This window comes from Myiozetetes cayanensis, unplaced genomic scaffold (assembly GCF_022539395.1).
Source record: "Myiozetetes cayanensis isolate MyiCay16 unplaced genomic scaffold, myiCay2020 scf1, whole genome shotgun sequence".
Lineage (NCBI taxonomy): Eukaryota > Metazoa > Chordata > Aves > Passeriformes > Tyrannidae > Myiozetetes > Myiozetetes cayanensis.
Genome location: NW_026086604.1, coordinates 54,379,135 through 54,402,336, shown reverse-complemented (window position 1 = coordinate 54,402,336; position 23,202 = coordinate 54,379,135). Strand labels below are relative to the sequence as shown.

At 38.5% G+C, this 23,202-nt stretch overlaps 1 protein-coding gene across 1 annotated transcript; it reads left to right on the top strand.

Annotated features, from left to right (window-relative positions):
* The first annotated feature begins 13,157 nt into the window (after positions 1 to 13,157).
* Positions 13,158 to 22,986, top strand: DSEL (dermatan sulfate epimerase like). The gene is given in 3 exon segments (XM_050323336.1): positions 13,158 to 13,237; positions 13,480 to 15,866; positions 15,868 to 22,986. Coding segments are annotated over 2 exon segments (3,651 nt in total). The 5' UTR covers positions 13,158 to 13,237; positions 13,480 to 14,444; the 3' UTR covers positions 18,097 to 22,986.
* Positions 22,987 to 23,202: the final 216 nt, after the last annotated feature.

Here is a 23,202-nt window from a genome sequence, read left to right as displayed (position 1 = left end):
CTAAATATTTTTTTAAATACATTCCTTTTATTTGCACGTATAGGAGCAAAAATTAGATATGAACTTGATAGTGCAAAACAACTACAATAGAACATATGTTATGTCACTAACATCTATATCCTTCAAAACAAGCTGAAATAAATTACACTTATTCTGCTATTAGAAGTTGTCAGGTAGAAAGGAATCACCTTTAAATGAGAAAAACTTGATCTATAGCTGGCTGGGAGAACTTCGTTTTCTTTTAGGGTTTTTTTTTGGTTGGTTTTTGTTTTTTTTTTTCTTTTCTTGTGAAAGAAAATGAGAGTTTCTTGTATTGACTTTCCTGTAAATTTGTATTTTCTCTGTAGACAGCTGACAAGTTTTTATTGTCTTGCATCTGCATTTTAAAAAGTAAAACATGCCAAGCAAAAATCAATTAGGTCCCAGCTTTATCCCTACAGCTATTGAAGCTGGAGGATCCTAAACTAACATGCAATTTAATCTGCAGAAAAAGAATAGTGGACAAAAGTTGAAATTAATTCATTAAACTAATATAGTTACATCTCCATTGTATTTAATGGTTGTGAGATTACCATCTCTATAAAAACTCTATCTGCATTTTTTCATAATCACTGAAATGAAAACATGGAGCTGAAAGGTGTCTATGTGAGGTGTCTGCCTCAGGCTGAGTGTTTGGGGTGAATTTTAAGCTATAATATTATATTTTCTTAAAAAACAAACAAACAAACAAACAAACCAAAACAGTTGATGCTAAAAAGTCCATTACAAAGCTGTAGCATTTTCTTTATTTTGAACAAAGGAAAGGAATTCATCAGGACTGAGATGGCTCTCTCTGTTTGGTATCAAGAGTGTGTCATTTCACATGGGAATTAAAAGGTTGGACCAAGCCTAGAGGGGTCAAGGGAAAAACAAGAGCAAAAGAACAACTGTCAAAAAATGCATTTTTCACATATTGAGTTGAAACTACATAGCATTTGGTTTCTGTAAGAGGAGGAGGGAAGGCAGAAGTTTGTCTGGAATGCCAAGTAAAAATCAAGACTATAAACACAGAGTTTCTGTCTTCTGCTTAACCTGCACTTCCCCCTGCCGATGTCCTGGTGAGGAGGAGGAAGTGGAATGGAAATAAGTGAATAGCCTGGAGGGAAAGAGGGAAAGTGCAAGGTCAAGCAACAAAAAGCAGATGTTATGATGTTGGAAAATAGGACTCCTGAGGAATAGAAGACAAGAAGGTTAGGTAAGATCTATGAAATTGGAATAAAAACTACTTTATCTTCACACCATGCCACTGCATTTTTTTCTCTCTAGTGGGGAGGGGGGCAGAAGGATAATGGGGGGAAGGAAAAGAAAAAAACTATCCATGCAAGAAGAAAACTTAAAATACATTAATTTTAAGATGGAACATTTTGTCAGCATCTCATACCTTTTTCCTTATGCTTGTTAATGCCACTGTTCTGGTCTTGTGCTTATTGTTTGAATGTAGATCCTAACCTTTAGACTGATAGCTCTGAGGTACCTTCTCTCTATTACTAAATGTGCAAAAAAAATTGGGAAATGTCTAAGGAAGCAATAGAGTAATTAGTCTGACAGAGAATTCATATGGTAGGAAAAAAGTATGAAATCTGTTTGTAGTAGTTTATACTTTGGTGAGTTAATTTAAATACATATATTTACAGTGACCTCTTTTATTGTTGACTTTGTTTTCTTGAAAATGATTACTATAGTCTCTTCATGTTGCTGTATGGCCATACTTTATCTGGGATATTTCAAAAGTCATTTTGGAACAGCAGGGCACATTTGGTTCTAAAGAAAAATATGGGGAAAAAATAGACATGAAAAATTCTAAATTTGATGTACATATTTAGGCATATCCTTCATTATTTTGATTGTAGTGGCAGAAAACAATTGTGTGCAAAAATGATTATAAAATTGTTGACAATTTCTTCAATATCTGTTGGTGGATTTGCTGTGAGGGCTAGAGAAAGGCTATCTTCCAACAGTATACCTCTTCAGGAGGAAAGAACTTGACTTTGTGCCCTTATTTCCACACGGTACAAACCCTCTGGAAATTCACTCATCATTTCAGTAACAGACTGAATTTGATTAATTGCTGTGTTAAATTAGTAAGCTTCAAAGTCCACTATAAAACTGCAGAATAGTTAGGAAATGCTTACTAAGTTCCTGTGATACCAAGGTCTCCACATGAGTGGATATCACAAGAGGAAACAAGCTCCTCTTCAGGAAAGCCATTGCAATCCACCTTTAGAACATTATAGCAAACTGTCTGCTTTTGCCCTTTGGTTGGATTTTAGAATAAGAAATGTAAAAGAAAAGACAGTGTAATTAATAACAATATTTTGTTGAGTATTTGTGATTCAGATGCTTCTTGCTCTATAAGAGTACCCTAGCTCACTTTTCCTTTACTCAGTGGCACTCAACTTTAAAACAATCCTAAGAGAAACCTGCTTATGAAGAAGGCTGGGGTGGGTTGTTTGGGTTTTTGTTTGTTTCTTTGTTTTGGTTGTTTTGGTTCTGGTTTTTTCCACTTGTACTGATAGAACTAGGATTTGCCCTTGCTCCTTTATTTGAGTCAAACAAAATCCACAGCAAATGCAGATTTGCCACCTACACTTTTGTGAACAAAAATGTCCTATATTTAAAGCAATCAACTGATAAATTTAACTGCGTAAATCTTTGTTTGTACATAAGTCATAACTGATTTTTAATGTATCTTGCCTACAGTTCAGCATTTTTGTTAATTAAAGAATTATTTTCAACATTTTTTCCTCCTCCTCTTCCTGCCTCTGCCTCATACAGGTTTATAGAGCTGTCACTGAAGGGTACATAGCAAATCTCACAGTCCCAAATAAAGCCCTGTTTAAAAATAATTATGATAGTCATACATTACCTCATCACAATATTTACTCTTTTGACTGCAGTCTCGTGTCATTGTTAGGATGAAAACAAGCTATTCTCATAGCAGGATATTTCTTTTAATGTTCCATTTTTAAAACAAATTTGCTGCAGCATGTTGAGAAAACCTTTAAAATATTGCACAGTGTATGACTGATGTACTGCATTATTTCACCAAATCTCTGGTGCTACATAATCCCCACTGCTATGGACTAGCTCGTATCTTTTACACAGATTTGCTCAAAGGACGTTGTACATCTAAAAATGTAATATCACAAGATTGAAATAGACATTGATTTGCTTTACTGTTGATGACCAACAGATAACTTCAATGACTGAAAAGTAAACAATAGATTCATCTTGACTTCAGATAGTGCTAGACTGGACACTAGACATTGGATTCATCTCCATCTACACCCATATATCTAAACCAGTAACCTATATCTCAACTCGTTATCCAGATTTCTTCCATAGCTTGGAGAAAAAGAGGTGCTTATTGTACACTGTTTAACGTATTCTAAGATAGAAGGCTTAGGAAACATACCTCTCAGCACCCCTCCTATTTTTGGGGGGGATTTCTTTTAGGGCAGGCCTTCAGACACAGAAGGAAATTTTGAAACATCAGCATTTGAGGAAACTTTTCAAGTTTAAAACAAAAGCTGAATTTGCTTTGAAATATTTAAATTGTTTAATGTTTGACATAATTAAATATGTAACTGCTGATACTTTAAACTTTTTTTTTCTCACTGTGTTTCTATGCTTTATATTTTGAAGGCAAGTCTTTTGATTTTAAATATTCTTAATAATAGGTGTTCTAATTATGGAGATAATATATCTTTTTATTTAATTTGTCCTCTTTGATGTTCCCAGGCAACCTAATGTGTTGAAGCCTGAAGAAAAGGTTTATTCTGTAGTAGAACAAAGATAGAAAAACCACTTGAACACGTTTGTGCTATTTTCTACTATTTTCTATTCAAAACACTCATGCTAATCTAGCAGCAGATTGAAATTCCTTATTTTCTTATTCATTAGGTTGCTAAGGAATCAGAGGTTAAGAGAAGGTTGGATGGACACCTTGCTCCTGAAAACTGAACTGCCAAGGGGTTGAGGAATATAGAGATATGAATGACTAGAAATTTGCTCAGTTATTGCCACATTTTCAAAAGATTTCATGTGTCACCTTGAATGTTTTGATCCAATCAATCAGTGATATCAATAAACCATTTCATTTTATAGAGAAGTGTCAGGAAAATTCTGAACAATTGTCAGTAATTTCTTTGCAACTCTAGGCAGCAGCAGTGCATATCTGTCACAAGTCTAATGAGCTCTGAGCTGTACTAGTTGAAACTTGGATAGTTTTCTGGGCATATTGCAAAACCATGTGGATTTGGGAGCAAGAAGGAGGAATACAGAGCTTATTAGGGATACTTTCCTGCCTTCCTGGCTTCCAAAAGTAATTCTGTGTTTGTGGAACAGGCATAGTTCAGCACAGGCAATTAAACTCATCTTGGTTTTTGAAAGGCTTTGTCTGTGTATTTGTTTGCTTGCTGCACTTGTGACTGTAAATGTATTACACAGGATCTGGAGATGGAGATAGATTCATTTTTGGGTGTTAGAAAAGCAAAGGGGAAAAATATTTGAAACTGAGAGCTCCATGTTTGTTGACAATTAGATAGAAAAGAGATCCATCAATTGCCATGTCTTCTGGAAATGAAAAATGTTAGATATACGCTAACTGATGAAGTGTTCTCTGAGGCATTTATGATGGCAAGCATCTCATGTTAAATGGATGAATATTTTTTGTTCTTATATTTAATGCTTTTCAGTAGTGCTATTTAGAAAGCACATTTGAGTGCATTTATCTTTCTGTGAATACTTCATTCCTGTGAGTCAAAATAATACTGTTCGCATGTGCCAAGGATATCTATTGTTTGTATAGGAGCACAGGAAAAAACATAGTTGACATACAACACCTCTGTACAGATGTTCCTAACTTCATAAAGCCTCATAAACAAAACCAAGTCTTTATGCAATATACGAATTTTTGATTTAAAAGTTGTACTGCAGATTATTATAGCTGCCCTTGTAATAGTTACTAAGGTGGGATTCTGAATAAGCCCAAAACAGATAAATGAATCACTCATGTGGTTAGGGCCAACTCCAGGCATTGGCAGTAGAGGCAGTTGCCAAGATAGTAAACTGGAAAGGACAAAAAACCATCCATATCTTCCTGTAGCTATGGTACGTGTCTGGAAAGACACTTTGGTTGGCTCAGTACTTCCAGAGAGATCAGACTGTATGGGCTAGCAGTTACTGCTTTGTGGAACCAGGGCAGGAGGAAAGAGCCAGTAAGCGTGACATGAAATTCTGTCATCCCATTTCAGCCCTACTTCTTCTCCCTATGTCTTCTTTTACTTCCAGACTTTCCCTCCATGCTTAGAATAGCAAAATTAATTTTTGTCCATGTTCCTGAGAGGTCTCGAGTTGTTTCCAAAATCAGTTATGTTGGCAGAACAGAAAGCAATTCAATTGTCATTATAAGAAACCATATTTATATGACCTTTATAATTGTCCACTGTATTTTTCCACTTTTCTAGATGAATGAATACCATAAAAGAAAGTCTGATGTGATGAAAAATTCATAAAGTTTAAGACCTTTGAATTTCTCCTGATGGTTCTTTTATTATCAGATTTGACAATATCTTTTCAGAGGTACATTCGGTCTTAATTAAAGACTTCAAATAACAGACAATCCATCATATTCTTTGAAAAGCTCTTCCAGTTTTAATTACAAACACTGTTAATAATGTACAACTTATAAATCATTACATTTTGAGCTTCAGGTTTCAGCTATTTGATCATTTAATATCTCTTGCTGTTAATCTATAAACCCTGCAGTGTGACTTCTCTGTGTAGAGATCTGCAGACTGATTAACTTGCATCCCACCTTCATCCTCCAAAATTTAAACAGATTCTTCTTTTTAACATGGGTCAGCTAAGAACCATCCACTGCCCTGAAGTAATATTCAGGCTAATTTTTAATGTATCAGCTTAGATCCCAGAAGGAACAGTTTCATTAATAGAGCATGTTATCTATTCCAGTTAGCTAAGCTTGTTACAACTAACTTGGGTACCTGCGTGCAGAGCAACACAGTGTTATGTAGACATAATCAGTCTCTCTGGAAGCATTTACAAGTTAAAAAAAAATGACAACAAAGGTACTCTGAATAACAGAGTGAGGATGGAGACAATCCTTTAAAACAGAAACCTACAGGCCAAAATACATTAACAGAAAAAAAAATGTAATAAAGTATAAACTTTCAAAAATTTACCCTTTGAATGATCCAGGTGAGATACAAAGGAATTTAATACAAGCTCTGTACTCTAGTTTAAGAGATGAGCTGTGTTGTCTATAATCCAGCACAAGCAAATCGCAACTTATTGGTATATTGTTATGATGTTAATATTTCTGCACCATTTTCCTTACATGAATAAAAGAAGTCCAGTGGCAATCTCCTTAACATTTAGCACAGCAAATGTTAAAATTGACTGGTAGCTTCAAGTGCTTGAGAATGTATTTTTTACAATAACATTGAAAAATATTTGCAACAATGAGCTCTTACTTGAAAGGCTTGATAGCCTTTCAACATTTTTACATGCCTGATACTCAAATTGTTCAGGTCTACTTGGATGATTAAATACAGTTGGCATTCATGACCCCTCCTACTACAGAGCAAAACATTAGAATAAGGCATGAAACAATTCAACCAGCTTTAAAAAGTTTGTTTACCTTAAAATAGTCTCAAAAAAAGTGTTGTTTACTACTACCTACCTCCAGATATATATTATTGCCTTATACCAGGTGAACTAAGCTGAAGGGAATTATCTAGCTGGAAATTAATATTCATTTTGTCAGGTAAGATTTCTGCAAAATCACTTCCCTTACCTGATTCATCACACCTTGTATCATACTTGGAAAAGGAGGAGATAGGAATAGGCAATCAGATATTACAAGTGGTAGATCACTCCTTTCCAAGGAGCCCTCATTAATGTAAAAATTCTTGCAGAACCACACTTTTCCATTAAGTGGTACTTCACAGTCACTTTATTAAATCTAATAGGACTGTGCAAAGTAAGATATCCCACTGACCTGGATGAATGTGGCCTTTATTGAGAGGAAATTACTTAGGATATTTAGGTAGAATGGGTTAAGCATAATTTTAACTCAGGGTGCTGTGCTGCAAACTGAGATATTCCATTTTAACCTGAGACCTTGCCTGTTTCCCTGTGATAATGACTGAACTAATACATGTTAGTCCATCTGACACTCCTTTTAATGCAGTAGGCTTTGTTAAAGTAAGTACAGTGTTTGAATTCCTTGTGAACTAAATCATCTTAATAAGTCTTAAATATTGTTTGGTTAAAAAAGGCAAACCCAGGAGATACTATTAATCACTGGTGCCAACCTGAGCATACCCATAAGGGTTGTAATCTGTAGCTTTCCTGTTTTCTAATGCTCATAAAGCTGCTAAATATAAGCCTGTACATTAGTATAATGAATAGAACTACAAAAAATATGCTTAGTTAAGATTTGTAGTTGTACTCTTCCACTCTAACGCATAATTTAGTATCTCCTTAATCATACAATTTGGAGACAATGGTGTAGATCATAAGAGTTTTTATTTTCAGTCTTATGATTTAATTGTTGCCTCTGTAGGTTCTGCTTGTCCAGTAAGAACATTTTTCATATCCATTCCTCATGGGCTGGACAATATATTTAAAAATTTTTAAGCTAATTCTAATTTATGGTCGCTAGCAAGTAAGAATACTGTATTAATAAATGCTGGTGAAAGGTCACCAGTGACTGGGTACTGGGATTCAGGACCAAATAAAAGCCTTATGAAGACATTAGAAAAGCACGCACCTCATTGAAATTACAACAGGTACCTTACATTAGGATCACAAAACTACAGTTGAAATACCTCTGCTAAAATGAATAAACAGGGTTTTTTACCAAAATTTGTTACTTCGATATCAAAATCAAAGGACATGTATGCCTCCATGCATTTACTCTTCATGTGTGATCTTTACCTGCAGTCCACGGGTAAAACGTTGTTTACACTGATATTATATAAAGCTTATCTACCTCACAAGATTCTGATGTTAAGTTCTTCGCTTGTTCAAATCCATTGAATGTACCATATCCTGGTTCAGACTTAATGCTTGGTGAACCTAGTGTTGGGTTTTATTGGTGGTTTGTTTCTCTGGGTGTTCTTTGGGGGTAGAGAGTTTAAAGTCAAGAATTTCTTATATTGCAAGACACTGACTGGGTCAAGGAAAAGAAAAATCCTTCCTCTTCCACTCTTTTGGTTTTATGTTACGATTAATGTGCCAACATATTGCAACATCTAGGGGCAGGTTGCAAAACACAATCAGCAAGCCTTAAACACTTCAATGCTTCCATAAATACAACTAATCTTCTTTCTCCGCTTGGTGATGAGTTTCCATAGTGAAAAAAGTGTTCCGGTGTAGACCTGCACAAAAGTTACTCCAACGAATTTGAAACCCTAAGAACTTGGCCCTGTGCTGTTCTGACCAACTGCTGAGAATCTTCCTGAGATCCCACCATTGTATATCCTGATGTTTTTAAACCACTTCCACCAAAGACTGATTAAAATGCTACCAAAGTACAAATAATCCTGTTTCCTTCATACTCAGTGTCTGAGTAACTCACAAATGGATTTAAAATTACCCCTCTATGCAGCTGACCTTTTCAAGGTGCAGGTTATTAATCTATTTAAGTTTGCCCAAAACTGTGCTGCCCCGTAGAGTCTGCAGGACCAGTTATGTAGCAATGAGACTGCCAACTGCTCGGACACAAAGGGGCTGACAGGAGCTCACAGCTGGGATGGAGGGAATGCAGCACTACAGCTTTTGGAAGTCGTTCCATCCTACCTTTCTCTGCTGACAGGGACACCAAGCACTTTTCAGCCTCTCTAGTCATGCAGCGATAGAGAACATCACTAAGAAGAGTCTTTGCAGTATGTTAATTTTTAGTTTTAATAACACCAGGATATTCTTGCCTGCTTTTTTGTGTTTTTTGCTGTTAGCTTTTAGTTAGAAAAGTCCATTGCAACCATGTTTTCTCTGTGAAAGGTGGGTGCTTTTGACCAATAGGTTATTGTTTTTAAGTGGATCTTCATCACCACTGCATTATCTTTCCTCCAATGTCTTCTCCTTTGTCTGCTGTAAAAGGAGTTGTGCATGAGGCATGTTTCAAGAAGTCACAATGAATTTAAGTCTTCAAGTGGATTTAGATTAAGAAACTTGTATCTTTCAGTCCACACTGAAAGAAAGTCCAGTTAGACTGAGTCATGAAATAAGCACCAAACCCTACCAATATAGAAAGATTTCTAAGTGGTAAAGGACTCTCCCCTAAACTTGTGACGACTCTGAAATAAAACCCCTACTTAGGAATTTATGTACTTTTGCTGCTTGAGGAGCTAGGTAGAAGTTTCAAGAGTCCACTACTACTGGAACCTAATTACCTCAGTCCAGTTCATTCCTAAATACCTGGCTCTTTTTTTGAATGTGAATGAATGTCTCATATTTGACATCAGCATCTCATTCACATATAAAATTTTGAATTATTATCTCTTTGACACTGGTAAGTATTTTGCTGCAGTCCAGCAGACTATTATACTCTTCACACCCACCTGTTAGCACTTGACCTGTACATCAAGCAGAATAACACTACTATCATTTTCAAGATCATTCAGATGGCCGATTTTGATATCGGTGCAGAATGCTATCCCCAAAGCAGTACACCACAGCACATCCCCAACAATGACCCATGATTTCTTACACTAAGAATTTGAACTGATGGTGAGGTCACTTTCCCATAAGTCAAAAGTCGTTATCTTGGTAGATATTTTACAGTATATTTTTCTTTCTGATAGCCCACAAGCCCTGCTTTTCAGCTATTCATAGTTAAGAAGAATATTTGAAAATGTAGTAATATAATGCAATTTGTTCCCAGATGGTCAGTGTTTCTACAAATACAAAAAGTGGTAACTTTTAATAGTTACTTTCACAATTAACAGTTATTCTGAAAGTAATCTTGATTTTAGTGATCACTCTTTAAAGAGCAGAATGTCAATGTAATTCAGGCTCATTTTAGGCAAAAGAGTTGGTTACAACCCAGAGTCACTATTTCGAATTACCTTAATCCAAATCCTTTGAAGTTTGCTTCACTTAATTGTTTATCCTTGATACCAGTTGTATACGTGAGCTTTTCGTTTCATTCTTGAGTTGTAGTTTAGTAACCATGGGTCTTTGCTGACTACTGAACACTACTAATAGAAAAAATAAATGAATACTAGTTATACCACTAGAGGTTGTTTTATCTGGGACTTTGTTGTTGTTGTTGTTGTTTATTTGGGGGTTTTGGGGGAGATGATGTTTGAAGCAAAATGACTTGAAAATGACAGAAAGTAGCCTGTACTGTTTGAAATCATAGGTGGTTAAAGACACTCTTGCTTTGCAACTGGCTTAGCAGAAAAATGGCCTCAACTTTTTTGCCAGTGCACTTCAGATAACGTGAAAGAGCTGCCAGAGAAAAAGAGAAATGCCTTACAAATGCCTTTGTTGCCTGATAAGTAAGACTTTTTCAAAATGGTACTCTTTGTGAATGTATAGGGTCAGTCAGTAATTCATTTTCATGTTTCTCCAGAAATATCACATTGCAAATGAACACTGTGTATGTAATAGTCTCACCACTGGTCCCAGGGAGTGAGAAGGGCTCTTGGGAGAGCTTTACTCTTGCTTTTAACCTAACACAAGTCCTCCACATATTCTGCTCATTTTGAATTGCCTGACAATTTAAGGGAGAAGTCACTCTCTGAGACTTTAATATGTTCCAGAATGCACCATTCTTGGGAAAAATGTAATGGCTACAATGGGAATAAAAGGAAAAAGATTTGGGAGGTTTTCATTTGTAGTGTATTCCACTCAGTTTCTACAGATTTAAAGGGGAATGTGGCCTCTACTGTTGCTTTAGAATTCCCCTTGCTGTCCTCCTGGAATAACTTCCCTAGTATTATGGAAAGGCATCATTGTAAAAGATTCACAGTCAGGGAATTATGTGCTGATCTTTATTTGTTATGCAAATTTCTACTGATGGGAAGATATGACCCAGGCAATAATCAGTATTTTTCCCCTTTAAGCCAAGTCTAAAGGGCACATCTGAAAGATGTGGATTGTTCCAGGTATACTTAATCATTGCTGTAAATAGACATAATTTAATAATTTAATCCTTCTAAGGTGCACACTCTAGTACAAAGAAACATAATCAGTATCCATAATGTATGGCCTTTATATATTCATATATTCATTTCAAGATAGTTACACATTAAGTAGTTTAAGAAATATTTAATTATGCAACTGTATTTTCTAGGGGGGAAATAAAAAGAACATAGGCTATGTCTGAGAAAAAGTTATGCTTTTTGAGATGATCAAAATTCATGTTCTCTGAAGTACAGATTATAAACATAGTAAGTGGTAACATATCCAAAATCTCTCACCGTTTTTCTAGACTGCACTCGACTACCAAATAACAGCTTGGTATCAAATCATGTTACAAAATCAGGCTCTAAAAGTCCTCACCGGCAATCCAAATTGTGATTCAAAGACCAGAATGGTGCTATACCTCGGGGATTTCGCGGGTGGACCTCGGCATCAGGCGGGCAGGCCACCGTTTCCTGCTGGCCCTTCATCGCATCACTGACCGTGACCGAGTCGAGGGGCAGAGGATTTTACACCTCATTACGGCGTTATAGTCACTTCAGAAGCCTACAGCTAAAGCTGAATGAGAACCATTTCAATGCACTGCACAAGACAAAGTGCGTGCGCAGGAAGGTAGTTATGAAGAAGTGGAACCGCTCCAACAAGCAGATGCTGCGCATCCCCGTGGTTCCTGAGACACGGGCACTGTTAGGTAGTTATTCCGCGCTCACAAAGTTGTCACCCGCAGGAACGGCGATTCCTGTCGTCCTGCCCAGCCCAACCCAGCTCTGCCTTGCTCGCCGGACCCGGGTCGCCGCCGTGCCCACCCCTGGCAGTGCCCCGGCTGGGAGCCCCGGGGGCCGGTCGGCAGAGGCGTCCCACCGCGGCAGCTTTCCTTCCACCAGCTCCCTCATACCTGCCTCTACTCCCCGCTCCCCGCGCCGGGACCCGCCGCACCGGGTCCCCGCGGGCTCTGGCCTCCCCCCGCCGCCTCCGCCGCTCCCGGGCGCGGCCCCCCAGCCACGGCCCTGCCCCCAGGCGGCCCCGCCGAGCTCCGGGCGCAGGGGCGGCGGTGGCATCCGCCGCCGGGAGCGGGGCCGGGCTCGGCGCCGGGAGCAGCGGCAGCTCACGCAGCAGTAGGGAAGAGGATCCGCCGGGAGCGGTGGCGGCGGGACCGGCCGCCGAGCACGGCGCGGAGGATCGGCACATCGCCGCTCTGCCGGGGGCGGCTCTGCCAAGCCCCGCCGCCGCCTCCCGCCTCCCTCCCTCCCTCCTCCCTTCCATCCCCGCCCCTCCGTAGCGACATCCCTGCGAGTTTGCCTGGCTGCCCGTGCCCGTCGCTGGGCAGCCGGAGCCGCATCTCCCCCTCCATCAACTCCTGGGAGCCGCCAGCGGCGGGCAGGGACCCGAAGTTGCGGCCAGCCCGGAAAGGGGAAAGTAGCGGCAGCGCGGAAAGGGCCGGAGCCCAGCGAAGCCCGGCCCAGCCGAGCGGGGCCGGCGCGGCGGCCGCCACCCGCAGCCCCCGGCCGGGGCTGGTCCCGCGCCCCGGGCCGCGCCGGTCGGGGCCGAGCCCCGCGGAAGCCGCCCGGGACCCGCCGCGGTAAGACGGGGTCGCGCCTGCGGGGCGCCGGGAGCGAGGGTCCGGCATCGCCCGGGCGGGGCGGGGAGCGCGGGGAGCGCCGCGGGGCCGCGCCGAAACTTGTGCAAGTTGTGCGGCCCCGGGGCGGGCGCGGAGGCGGCGGCGGCGGCGGGGGGCGCCCCCTGCTGGCCGCGGGCGGGCTCCGTGCGGGCCCGCGGGCGGGGGCGGCCCGGGGCGGCCGCCGAGGTCGGGCTGGCGGGGGTCCCTCCTGCCGCTGTCCTCTCGCCGGCAGTGCCACTCGCGTGGTTTTCTGTACGCGAATAAAGTTTTTTTTTTTTTAAATTTTGTTTTTAATTTGAGCTCCGTCGAATTTCGGTGGCGTGCGGTCAGATTTGTTTCCTCGGGTAGCTGCTGGTAGCGTAACGGCAAAAGATGCCCTGAGACCTCTTGTTCAGGCAGGAAAAGGTGAAGTAAAGCAACCTTGAGTAGCCAATCTGAATTGTTCTTTTGCCAAGGATAAATTTTGGGGAACTTTGAAAATGCTTTTTGTTATTATTATTATTTATTTATATGTTTATTTATTTATTTCTGTAAAAGGAAAGGTTAATTAACTCATCTTTCCCTTTGACCTTGTTAGTCAAAGTACTTTAAATATGTTCTGATGACACCTGCACAGCTTCAGAGAACTTTTGTTTCTGTTTCCACAGAAAGAACCACCATACCAAGTGGAAGGAAATCTGAAACTGCTCTTTCGACAAGAAAGTGTTGGCTTTCTGCCTCTTTCACATGTTTTTCTTTTGCATCATAATGGAAGGAGCAGGATTTTTTGAATCATTGAGGCCAAATTTGGGTATCACTGGCTGAAGATAAGATGAAAGAAGACTTGAAAATATGTCAGTACTCTGTGACTATTAATTCAGATGCACTTTTCACAAAGAGAAGAATAGCGGTTAAAAGCACTGCAGTTTCATCAAAAGGATCTAATGGAGGATCTCTGTTGATTTTTTCTATTATTGTTTTCCTTCTTGCCCTTCCATGAATCCCAAAAGAGAAAGATGGAAAGAATGTATATGGAAATTGAGATAAAGCAAAAACTGAAGACAATAACGTCAGTTTTGGAGTCTCTTTTCCAAGTGCTGTAAATTCCCTATTTTATCAAATCTAACACACTGTTTTGAATAAATTATATCTTTTTTTTGATCAGTGGAGTTTTTGTCAGTTCTAAAAGTGGAATCTAACCTGATTGAAATCTTTTTAAAAAAGCAAACCTATGACTCTGATTCCTTTTATCAGATGAAGTTTTTCAAGTTATCAAGAGATAATGTTTCACTCTATATCCTGTGCATTGTTGACCTGTGTTTTATATGCATATCTTAGAGATTTTATTTTTAACCTGATTTTAGTGTTTATGTTGTGTTGTGTTTAAGAAAAGTGTGAACAGACAAGGCATCTGAGATTTAAGTTTTCAAGAGCCTTGTCATTTCAATGTTGTATCTCAGATTGCAAGTAGTCTCAGCCTCTGTTATAATGCACAGTATACACTAAATCTTTTCTCCTAAAAATATGCCTTAAGATAATAGATTTTTTTACTAACTGGATGAATTTTTTATATCTGGACATTGTGTTTTGTAAGGAAATGCATGTCTGGGAAAGAGGAGCTGCCTAATGGATCATGGCTCTGATGTTCACAGGGCATACTTTATTTCTAGCATTGATGATGTTTGATGTCTTTGCTTTTGAAGAATCTGTAAGCAATTACTCTGATTGGGTGACTTTCATAGAAAATGTAGATCAATATGAAAAACAGCAACTTGAAGGCCTTAGTGCTGAGCAGAAACTGAAAAAAACAGTCCTTCATCCAAGTTTGTATTTTGATGCTCAAGATGTTCAAGCACTGAGGCAGAAGGCTCACACAAGCCATTTGCATCTCTTTAGAGTCATCAGAAGTGCCGTGATGGTTATGCTTTCCAACCCTTTATACTATCTACCTCCACCCAAGTACGCTGATTTTGCTGCAAAGTGGAATGAGATTTATGGTAACAATCTGCCACCTCTAGCATTTTATTGTCTGCTGTGCCCCGAAGATAAAGCTGCATTTGATTTTGCCATAGAATATATGGATAGAATGGCTGGCTACAAAAACTGGTTGGTTGAGAATGCACCTGGGGATGAAGTACCACTTGGTCATTCCCTAACAGGATTTGCCACTGCTTTTGATTTCTTGTATAATTCACTGGAAAATGAGAGAAGGCAAAAATATCTGGAGAAGATATGGTCTGTAAGCGAGGAAATGTATGAGTACTCCAAGGTTCGTTCCTGGGGAAAGCAACTTCTCCATAATCACCAGGCAACCAATATGCTTGCTTTGCTTATCGGGGCTTTGGTTGCAGGAGTGGACAAAGGATCTCGGGCAAATATTTGGAAGCACACTGTTGTTGATGTGATGGAGAAAACCATGTTTCTGCTCAATCATATTGTAGATGGATCTCTAGATGAGGGAGTAGCTTACGGGAGTTACACAGCCAAGTCAGTAACCCAGTATGTTTTCCTGGCCCAGCGCCACTTTGGTATTAACAACTTGGAGAACAACTGGCTCAAAATGCACTTTTGGTTTTACTATGCCACCCTATTACCAGGCTTTCAGAGGACTGTGGGCGTAGCGGATTCTAATTACAACTGGTTTTATGGTCCTGAGAGCCAACTGGTTTTCTTGGACAAGTTTATAATGAAGAATGGAGCTGGCAACTGGCTGGCACAGCAGATTAGAAAACACAGACCCAAGGATGGGCCAATGGTGCCATCCACTGCACAGAGGTGGAGCACATTACATACTGAATTTATATGGTATGCTGCTGAAATCACTCCTCAGCCTCCTCCTGACTATGGTACTGCTAAAATGCATGTGTTTCCTAACTGGGGAGTCGTTACTTACGGGGCTGGATTGCCAAACAGTCAGACAAACACCTTTGTGTCCTTTAAGTCTGGAAAACTCGGTGGACGTGCTGTCTATGATATCGTTCACTTTCAACCCTATACCTGGATTGACGGGTGGAGAAGTTTCAATCCAGGACATGAACATCCTGATCAGAACTCGTTTCACTTTTGCTCCCAATGGACAGGTGTTTGTATCTGAGGCTCTTTATGGACCTAAACTGAGCCACCTAAACAATGTCTTGGTCTTTGCTCCATCTCCTACAAGCCAGTGCAACCAGCCTTGGGAAGGACAACTTGGTGAATGTGCCCAGTGGCTGAAGTGGATTGGTGATGAGGTTGGAGACTCAACTGGAGAAATTATAACAGCCTCTCAGGCTGGAGACATGATGTTTGTGAGTGGTGAGGCGGTATCTGCTTACACGTCAGCAATGAAACTGAAAAGCGTGTATCGTGTTTTGCTGCTCCTAAATTCTCAGACACTGTTAGTAGTAGACCATATTGAGAAGGAGGAAGACTCTCCTGTTAATTCTGTCAGTGCCTTTTTTCATAATCTTGACATTGATTTTAAGTACATACCCTATAAGTTTAAGAACAAGTACAGTGGAGCTATGATGGATGTGTGGGATGCCCACTACAAGATGTTTTGGTTTGATCATCGTGGGAGTAGCCCTGTTGCTAGGATACAGGAGGCTGAACAAGCAGCTGAATTCAAAAAGCGATGGACTCAGTTTGTAAATGTTACCTTTCCAATGAAAAATACACTTACAAGGATTGTTTACCTTTTCTATGGCCCATATGTCAATGTTTCTGACTGTAGACTCATAGATAATTCAAAATCTGGATTTCAGATTTCACTCAGTGTCAACCACACCGAAAATACCATCTCTGTTGTGACCGAGTATCAGAATTTAAAGGCAAGGTTCGATTACTTGGGATTTGGTGGTTTTGCCAAAGTAATCCATGAAAATAAAGTGACCAAGTTTGGTCTTGGTACTGAATCTGTGAAAAAAGAGATAAAAAATAATAGAGTGGTTTTCCCATTTGGATTCAAAGTGAACATAATCGCAGGGTTAATTTTGGGTGTCAGTTTGGTCATACTGGCTTTTCAGTGGCGGTTTTACATATCCTTTGGTAAAATGTTGCGCTGGATTCTGATACTGGTTGTCACACTGTGGCTTATTGAATTGGTGGATGTGTGGAGCATGTGTACTCAGCCCATCTGTGCAAAATGGAGCAGTGACATGACAAGGCTAGAACATGATAAAGGCAATAAAGCCAAACAATTAGAAGGAAACCCCATTGTTTTGCCAGATGTTATCATTACTTCACTTCCCACTTCTGGTGCAGAAATTTTAAAACAGCTGTTTTTCAACACCAGTGACTTTTTATACATCAGAATACCTACACCCTATCTTGAAATTCCCGAGACTGAATTTGAAATTGATTCCTTTGTAGATCCATGTGAATGGAAGGCTTCTGATGTTCAGAATGGTAATTTTCGTCTTATCCAAGGGTGGCTGCAGTCTCTAGTTCGAGATACAAAGTTGCATTTACAAAACATTCATTTATATGAAGCTAGCAGAAGTAAAGTTGCCCAGCATTCTGCATTAAGCAAGGACAAAAAGAAAAGATCCAGAAAGAGAGAATCCCTGTCAGAGCAAAAAAGCAGGGCAAGAGGGAGTCAAGAAAAAGATGCTGAATATATCAGGGAACTGAGAAGACATCTCATCTATTACCCTAATGCACGGCCTGTGCTTAGTTTAAGCAGTGGGAGCTGGACATTAAAGCTTCCCTTCTTTCAGGAAATCCTAGGACCATCGATGAAAGCTTTATATGTAGTGAGGGACCCACGGGCATGGGTCTATTCGATGTTATACAAAAATAAGCCAAGCCTTTACTCCTTGAAAAATGTTCCACAACACTTGGCTGCAATATTTAAAGGGGAGAATGGTAAAGAAAAATGTAGTTTAAATGAAGGCTATGCCTCCGAATATGAATCACTGAGAAAAGAATTTTCAAATTCTAAGTCAAATCCTATTTCTATGTTGTCCTATTTATGGCTAGCAAACACAGCAGCAGCAATGAGAATAAATGGGGACTTGCTCCCAACAAATTATCAGCTGGTCAAGTTTGAAGATATTGTGAACTTTCCTCAGAAGACGGCTGAAACAATTTTTGCCTTTCTTGGTATTCCTCTTCCTCCTGCTAGCTTAAACCAAATATTATTTGCCACCTCCACCAGTCTTTTCTATCTTCCTTATGAAGGGGAAATTTCACCAAGTAGCATTCATGCCTGGAAAAAAAACATGCCCCATGAAGAGATTAGACAAATTGAGGACATCTGTTATTCACTGATGGACCACTTAGGATACCCAAAGTTTATAGAATGAATGCTGCCGGTCAGCAGAAATTTGCACTAATGATCTCTGACTCCCAATTTGTGGATAAATACTATAGAAGTTTGTTTATTCTTGTAAAATGTGTACAGTCTGCTACTTTCAGAGAGATTATTTTAAGAAAAAAGTAAACTTTTTTTCACTGTTCTTGAAACTGGAGGATTTTTTGTTTGTTTTGTTTTGATTTGTTTTTCTTTAAAAAGAAATTGTAACTACTTTTGATTTATTTTATTTTAAAAAGAAATTGTAACTACTTTTGCTGCCTTTCAAAAAAGCTGTGTGAACCTTTGCAGAACTACCATCTGGGACCTCTATAGCTCAGGGGATTAGTAAAAGAACAGAGAGCTTTTCACCTCCAACTCACCAGTCTGATTCCAGCCCAAGTGGTTAGTTCCTGAAAGTACTTATCATTTGATGATTGTATGATGGCTTATATGAAATTATGCTTGTTAAACTGGTCCTGTTCCCAGTGGTGATAATTGACCCCCTTAGATGGGTTTACTGATGCATTCTGTCTGTGTCTCACTCGTCATTATAGTGATGCAAAATAAACATAAGCTAAGATTTAGGGTTGTTCAGCATCCCTTCAGCAGGAGGAAACAACATTTGAGTAAATCTAGTTCCTTATTTACAGTCTGAGCAGAGAGACCTGAGACTGACATTGATGTGGATATGAAATCTTATTGTAGGATATGATTCCTTCATCTAGACGTGGTACTTAAACTGGCTTTGAAGTAGGAAAAGAAATGGGACAAAATCAAAGAAACTAGCAAGATTCCCCAAATGAGCAGTTAAATTTGGAGAAGATTTTGTGTAATTTTGGCCTGCCTCGACATAACCTAATCTTGAAGGTTATTAACATATTGGCTTCTTGCACTGCTTTATCCTGTATCTCTTGTCTGAGAGATACTGCACAGATTTTCTCTTTTTGAGTGAGACTCTTCCATCCTTCTTTGTTGTAACACATTTCTCTGGTGATTCTTGTGCATAATTTCTCTGGGACCAGTGCAAATATTTGATGTCATTGGCCATGGTTTATTGCTGATGTCTGCATAAAGTGGCTGGCTGAGATTTAGAAGACCTCAGATAAACCTCTAGGTCTGTGTTGCTGAGGGATGTTTTCCTTGTCTATATAATTAATTTCTGAAGGATAGCCATTGCTAATCTCATGTCTTTCAGCAAGGGGAGAGATCTGAAAATCACCTGTCCCTCAGCCACCTCACATTTGAGTGATGTTTCCCTACAGTAAACTATTTCCAAAGTTGTCTGATTTTTATAATGATTGGTGTTTCTTTAACATGATGCTGTACTGTGATTTTGGTTTGGAAACAGATAGGCCTGATAGGATAGATGTGTATTTGTCACAGTTTATTTTCTTCTTGAGTCACACTCTTTGTTTCGCATGCCCCTTAAAAAAAAAATTCCCATTTCCCAATTTAAATTGCTCAGCATTCCCTGGAAATGCATGCATATTGTAAATTCTGCAGATGTGTAAATCATATCACAAAGACATCTATTTCCTTTACCACCTGTTTTTCATTACAAATGGAATTGTCTTGAAATATGCTTCGGTTTGTGAGAGCTAGAATCAGAGCTTGGGCTTATTATATTCAAACATGTGTGTAAGTACTATTTATTTGGGTGGTAAACATTAGGCAATGTCAAAAGTGCAGTGAGTTTCTTTGCACAGATTACAGGTACCCTTGCTGATTTTTAATGTATAGAAGTTCTTGCCTTTTCTTCTAATCTTAGTATTATGTCCCTGTCTTACTCCACTATTTTGTCCCTCCCATACATATATTTCATATCCTTTGGAGCACATTGGGACATTTCATCATGACCTAGATAAAAATACCTCTTTCTCAGGCAGTCATTAATATGCCAAAAGAAGCCTCTAATATGATAAAACTATGGATAATTTGTCGTCTCACACTAATTTACCTGTCCTTTACTAGGGATAGTTGTATTTTCCCCTTCAAACCTATGTTTTACTCTTGGCTAGGTGGAATGCCATGTTAAAAGAAATATTAAACAAGATCTCATTAAAAAAATTAAAATATCCATATAATAATTATATCCATATAATAAAATATCCCATTAAAATATCTCATAAAAATTAAAATATCAATATACATTGATATTTTAGTGAAACTTTGGTTTCCAAGTATCATTCTCTCAAACTGACTTCTCTCTGAGAAGTCATACATTTTTGATTGTATGTTAAAAAAAAAAGTACTGATGTCTGTACAGTTTGTACTTGACAGAATAAATTTCAGCATTCACCTTCTATTTCCATGATTTACACTCTAGAACCAGAACAAATAAAAAGGTTTTGTTCTCTCAGATGTTTTAGGGCAACTGAAGGTAAGATTTTGTGGGTATACAGAGTTATTCTCTTGTCACCAGAACCCAGAGGAAGAATGGTCACTACATAGACACGGACAGTAACCTCCCCTTTCTCAATACAGTAATGTTTAAGACTGTCATGTAAACTTTGAGAATTGTTCGACCTTTTTGAAAAGCATGCCTGTTTAGGTAAATTGTATTGAAAAGTGTTCTGCTTATGAAAACTAGTCTCAGTACTTTATCTTAACTTTGCTTCCTTTTTCTCCTTCTATTAAATGTTGATGCTTATTTGTAGTATATTGTGGTTTGAATTGTCCAATTATGACACAGCTAAGATTTTTATGTATTTTTTTAAAAAGGCAGGCTTTATTTAAATGCTTATCTCTGAATCATATTTGGAAGCATAAGAAAAAAAACCCAAGGAAAACATGTCAGTTATTTACTTACTTTGTTACTAAGTGACATTGGCCCTGGAGAGATGCACATTGGTCTTGGCATTCAGAGTTCTATCAAATAGCTTAAATCTATAGCCCCTAAGCATATCTAAATGCCTTTCTTGTTCCCGGTAGGCTTTTTCCAAGAGCAACATCTGTGTAGATGAGCCTCGGTATCATGGTCAGATTCATTCTTTTCACCCTCTTAACACATGGTAGCCATACAGTCCTCATCAGATTTATGTTTGAACAGTTAATTTGCCAGATCTGGAGTTTAATTTCTATACAAGATCCTCTATTATGTAAAATATATATCACAACTCATTTGACAGTGTAATACCATTCTGATAGTGTTAAAATGCAATTTAAACAAAAATTTCCAGTTTTATAAAATTTTTGTTAACTGATTTGTAAAGCTGCAGTCATGGGTCAGAATTTTTTTTGATTTGTTTCACTTGCTGTTGAAAAAATGATATGACTCCTAGTAAACTTCTGTCCATCCTGCAGTCAATTATTTTCATTATTAGAGACATTATTTATTTGATGAACATAAACATACATTATCTGGAATATAATACTGCATTTCCTGAAAACATTTGAAGTGTACAGTTCAAGATGAAGGATGAAAACATGTGATATCAATATTTCTGTAAGTTAAAAAAGTTACCCCTTTTGCAAGTGGCCCATATTCTGGGTTCTGTATATTGTAATATTTTGTAATTAGAAACTGTGATACTTCTTTAGGTGACTTAGTAATTTATCAAAATTATTTCCTTATTTACACAAATTTTCAAGAGGATAGGTACTGGATCTTAACAGTTCAGTGGTCAGAGTGATCAGAGCAGTATAAGCTGTCATTCCTTTCTCTAGACTCCCCTTTAGCTTTGGTTTAGACTGAAACCTTTGTTTAAATCACATAATGGATGGGCTGTCTTCCAAATGAAGAGTCTGTCTGGAGACACAGTCTCAAACTCCATATTTACATATTGTGAAATATTATTGATTCTGAGTTATGAGTCAAAACTAAATTGAGAACTGCTCAGATTTGGAACGTAAGTGGAATGCTACCATGCTGACTTCAATTAATGTTGTGCTATCGATTTCAATAGGAACAAAATACTATCATCTACTATTATCAAACTGTTATCATCTAGTTGGCTTGAATATTTCAAAACAGAAGAAATTAAAGGAAGTAAATACCACAAATGATCGTGAAATATTATTGTTCTTGTTATGTGATGACAAAAGGAAGTGTATTTTAATAATGTAAACAAATAAAATTGTTCTGGAACTCTAACCAAAACTACCTGTAGGCTGTCTGATAAATTTATAAGCTCACTGAAGGAGGTGTAGAAACCAAGAGATATTCAAAATAATCTACAAAGTACAATTTTCAAATGTCAGGACTTTGATTTTCTTCAGTGAGGAGAAATTTGCTGATATGTGATCAACACTGTTCTCATAAAAGATGTGGATGGGTAATCTTGTGCTGTCTCAGAACATACTTAATAATGGGAAAGTGCTATTTCATGTTGCCGAAATGATACTGTTTTAAATTAAACTATACATCTTTTGAGCTGACAATATGCTGAGAGTTACGTGTGATGGAGGAAAACAAGGACAGTCTCATTTCATTCACAGTTGTCTATAAGAGAATAATTTCTGAAAGGCTCTTAATTTATGATGGTATAAATTCAGTACTTTGTTTACTGCCTTTACTGAGAAAGTGTGGAGTTTATGTGGAGTTTATTGTGGAGTTTATGAACATGACCTGAAATAATCTATTTCACATTAGGTAATTTAACTTTCTTACCTAAATAAGGAGCTTTGTCACCCTAGAATCAGTGGAAAGTGAATACTGCCTTCCAAGGTAAATCAGATACTGCTTCCATCTTTTTAAATACTCAACAGCCAAGAATGATGAAACTCTTGGTTTAGATGCCCACTGACAGACTTCAAATGAGGTAGGATGAATTTAGATTTATATGTGTACGGTCTTACATGTAAGTAGATTTCTGTGTCTGAGCAGTTCTAGTGCATACACTGTCCAAACAAAATTTTGTGAAACATCCTGCATAAAATAAAGCTATTGTTAGTAAAAGAATACATTTGTGTTATTCTTTTTTCTTTTCCCAAAAATTATTTCACCACTTAGGATATCACAAAACTTTGTGATGTGGTCAAGTGTATGTATTTAAAATTCAAAAATACTGGTATTTTTGTTGCTTTGAATATGGAAACCAGTTACCTTTCAGAAAGTATTGATAGCAAGACCACAAAATAGCTGTATTCCTAGAAGAGATAGGGTGATTTCCCATTC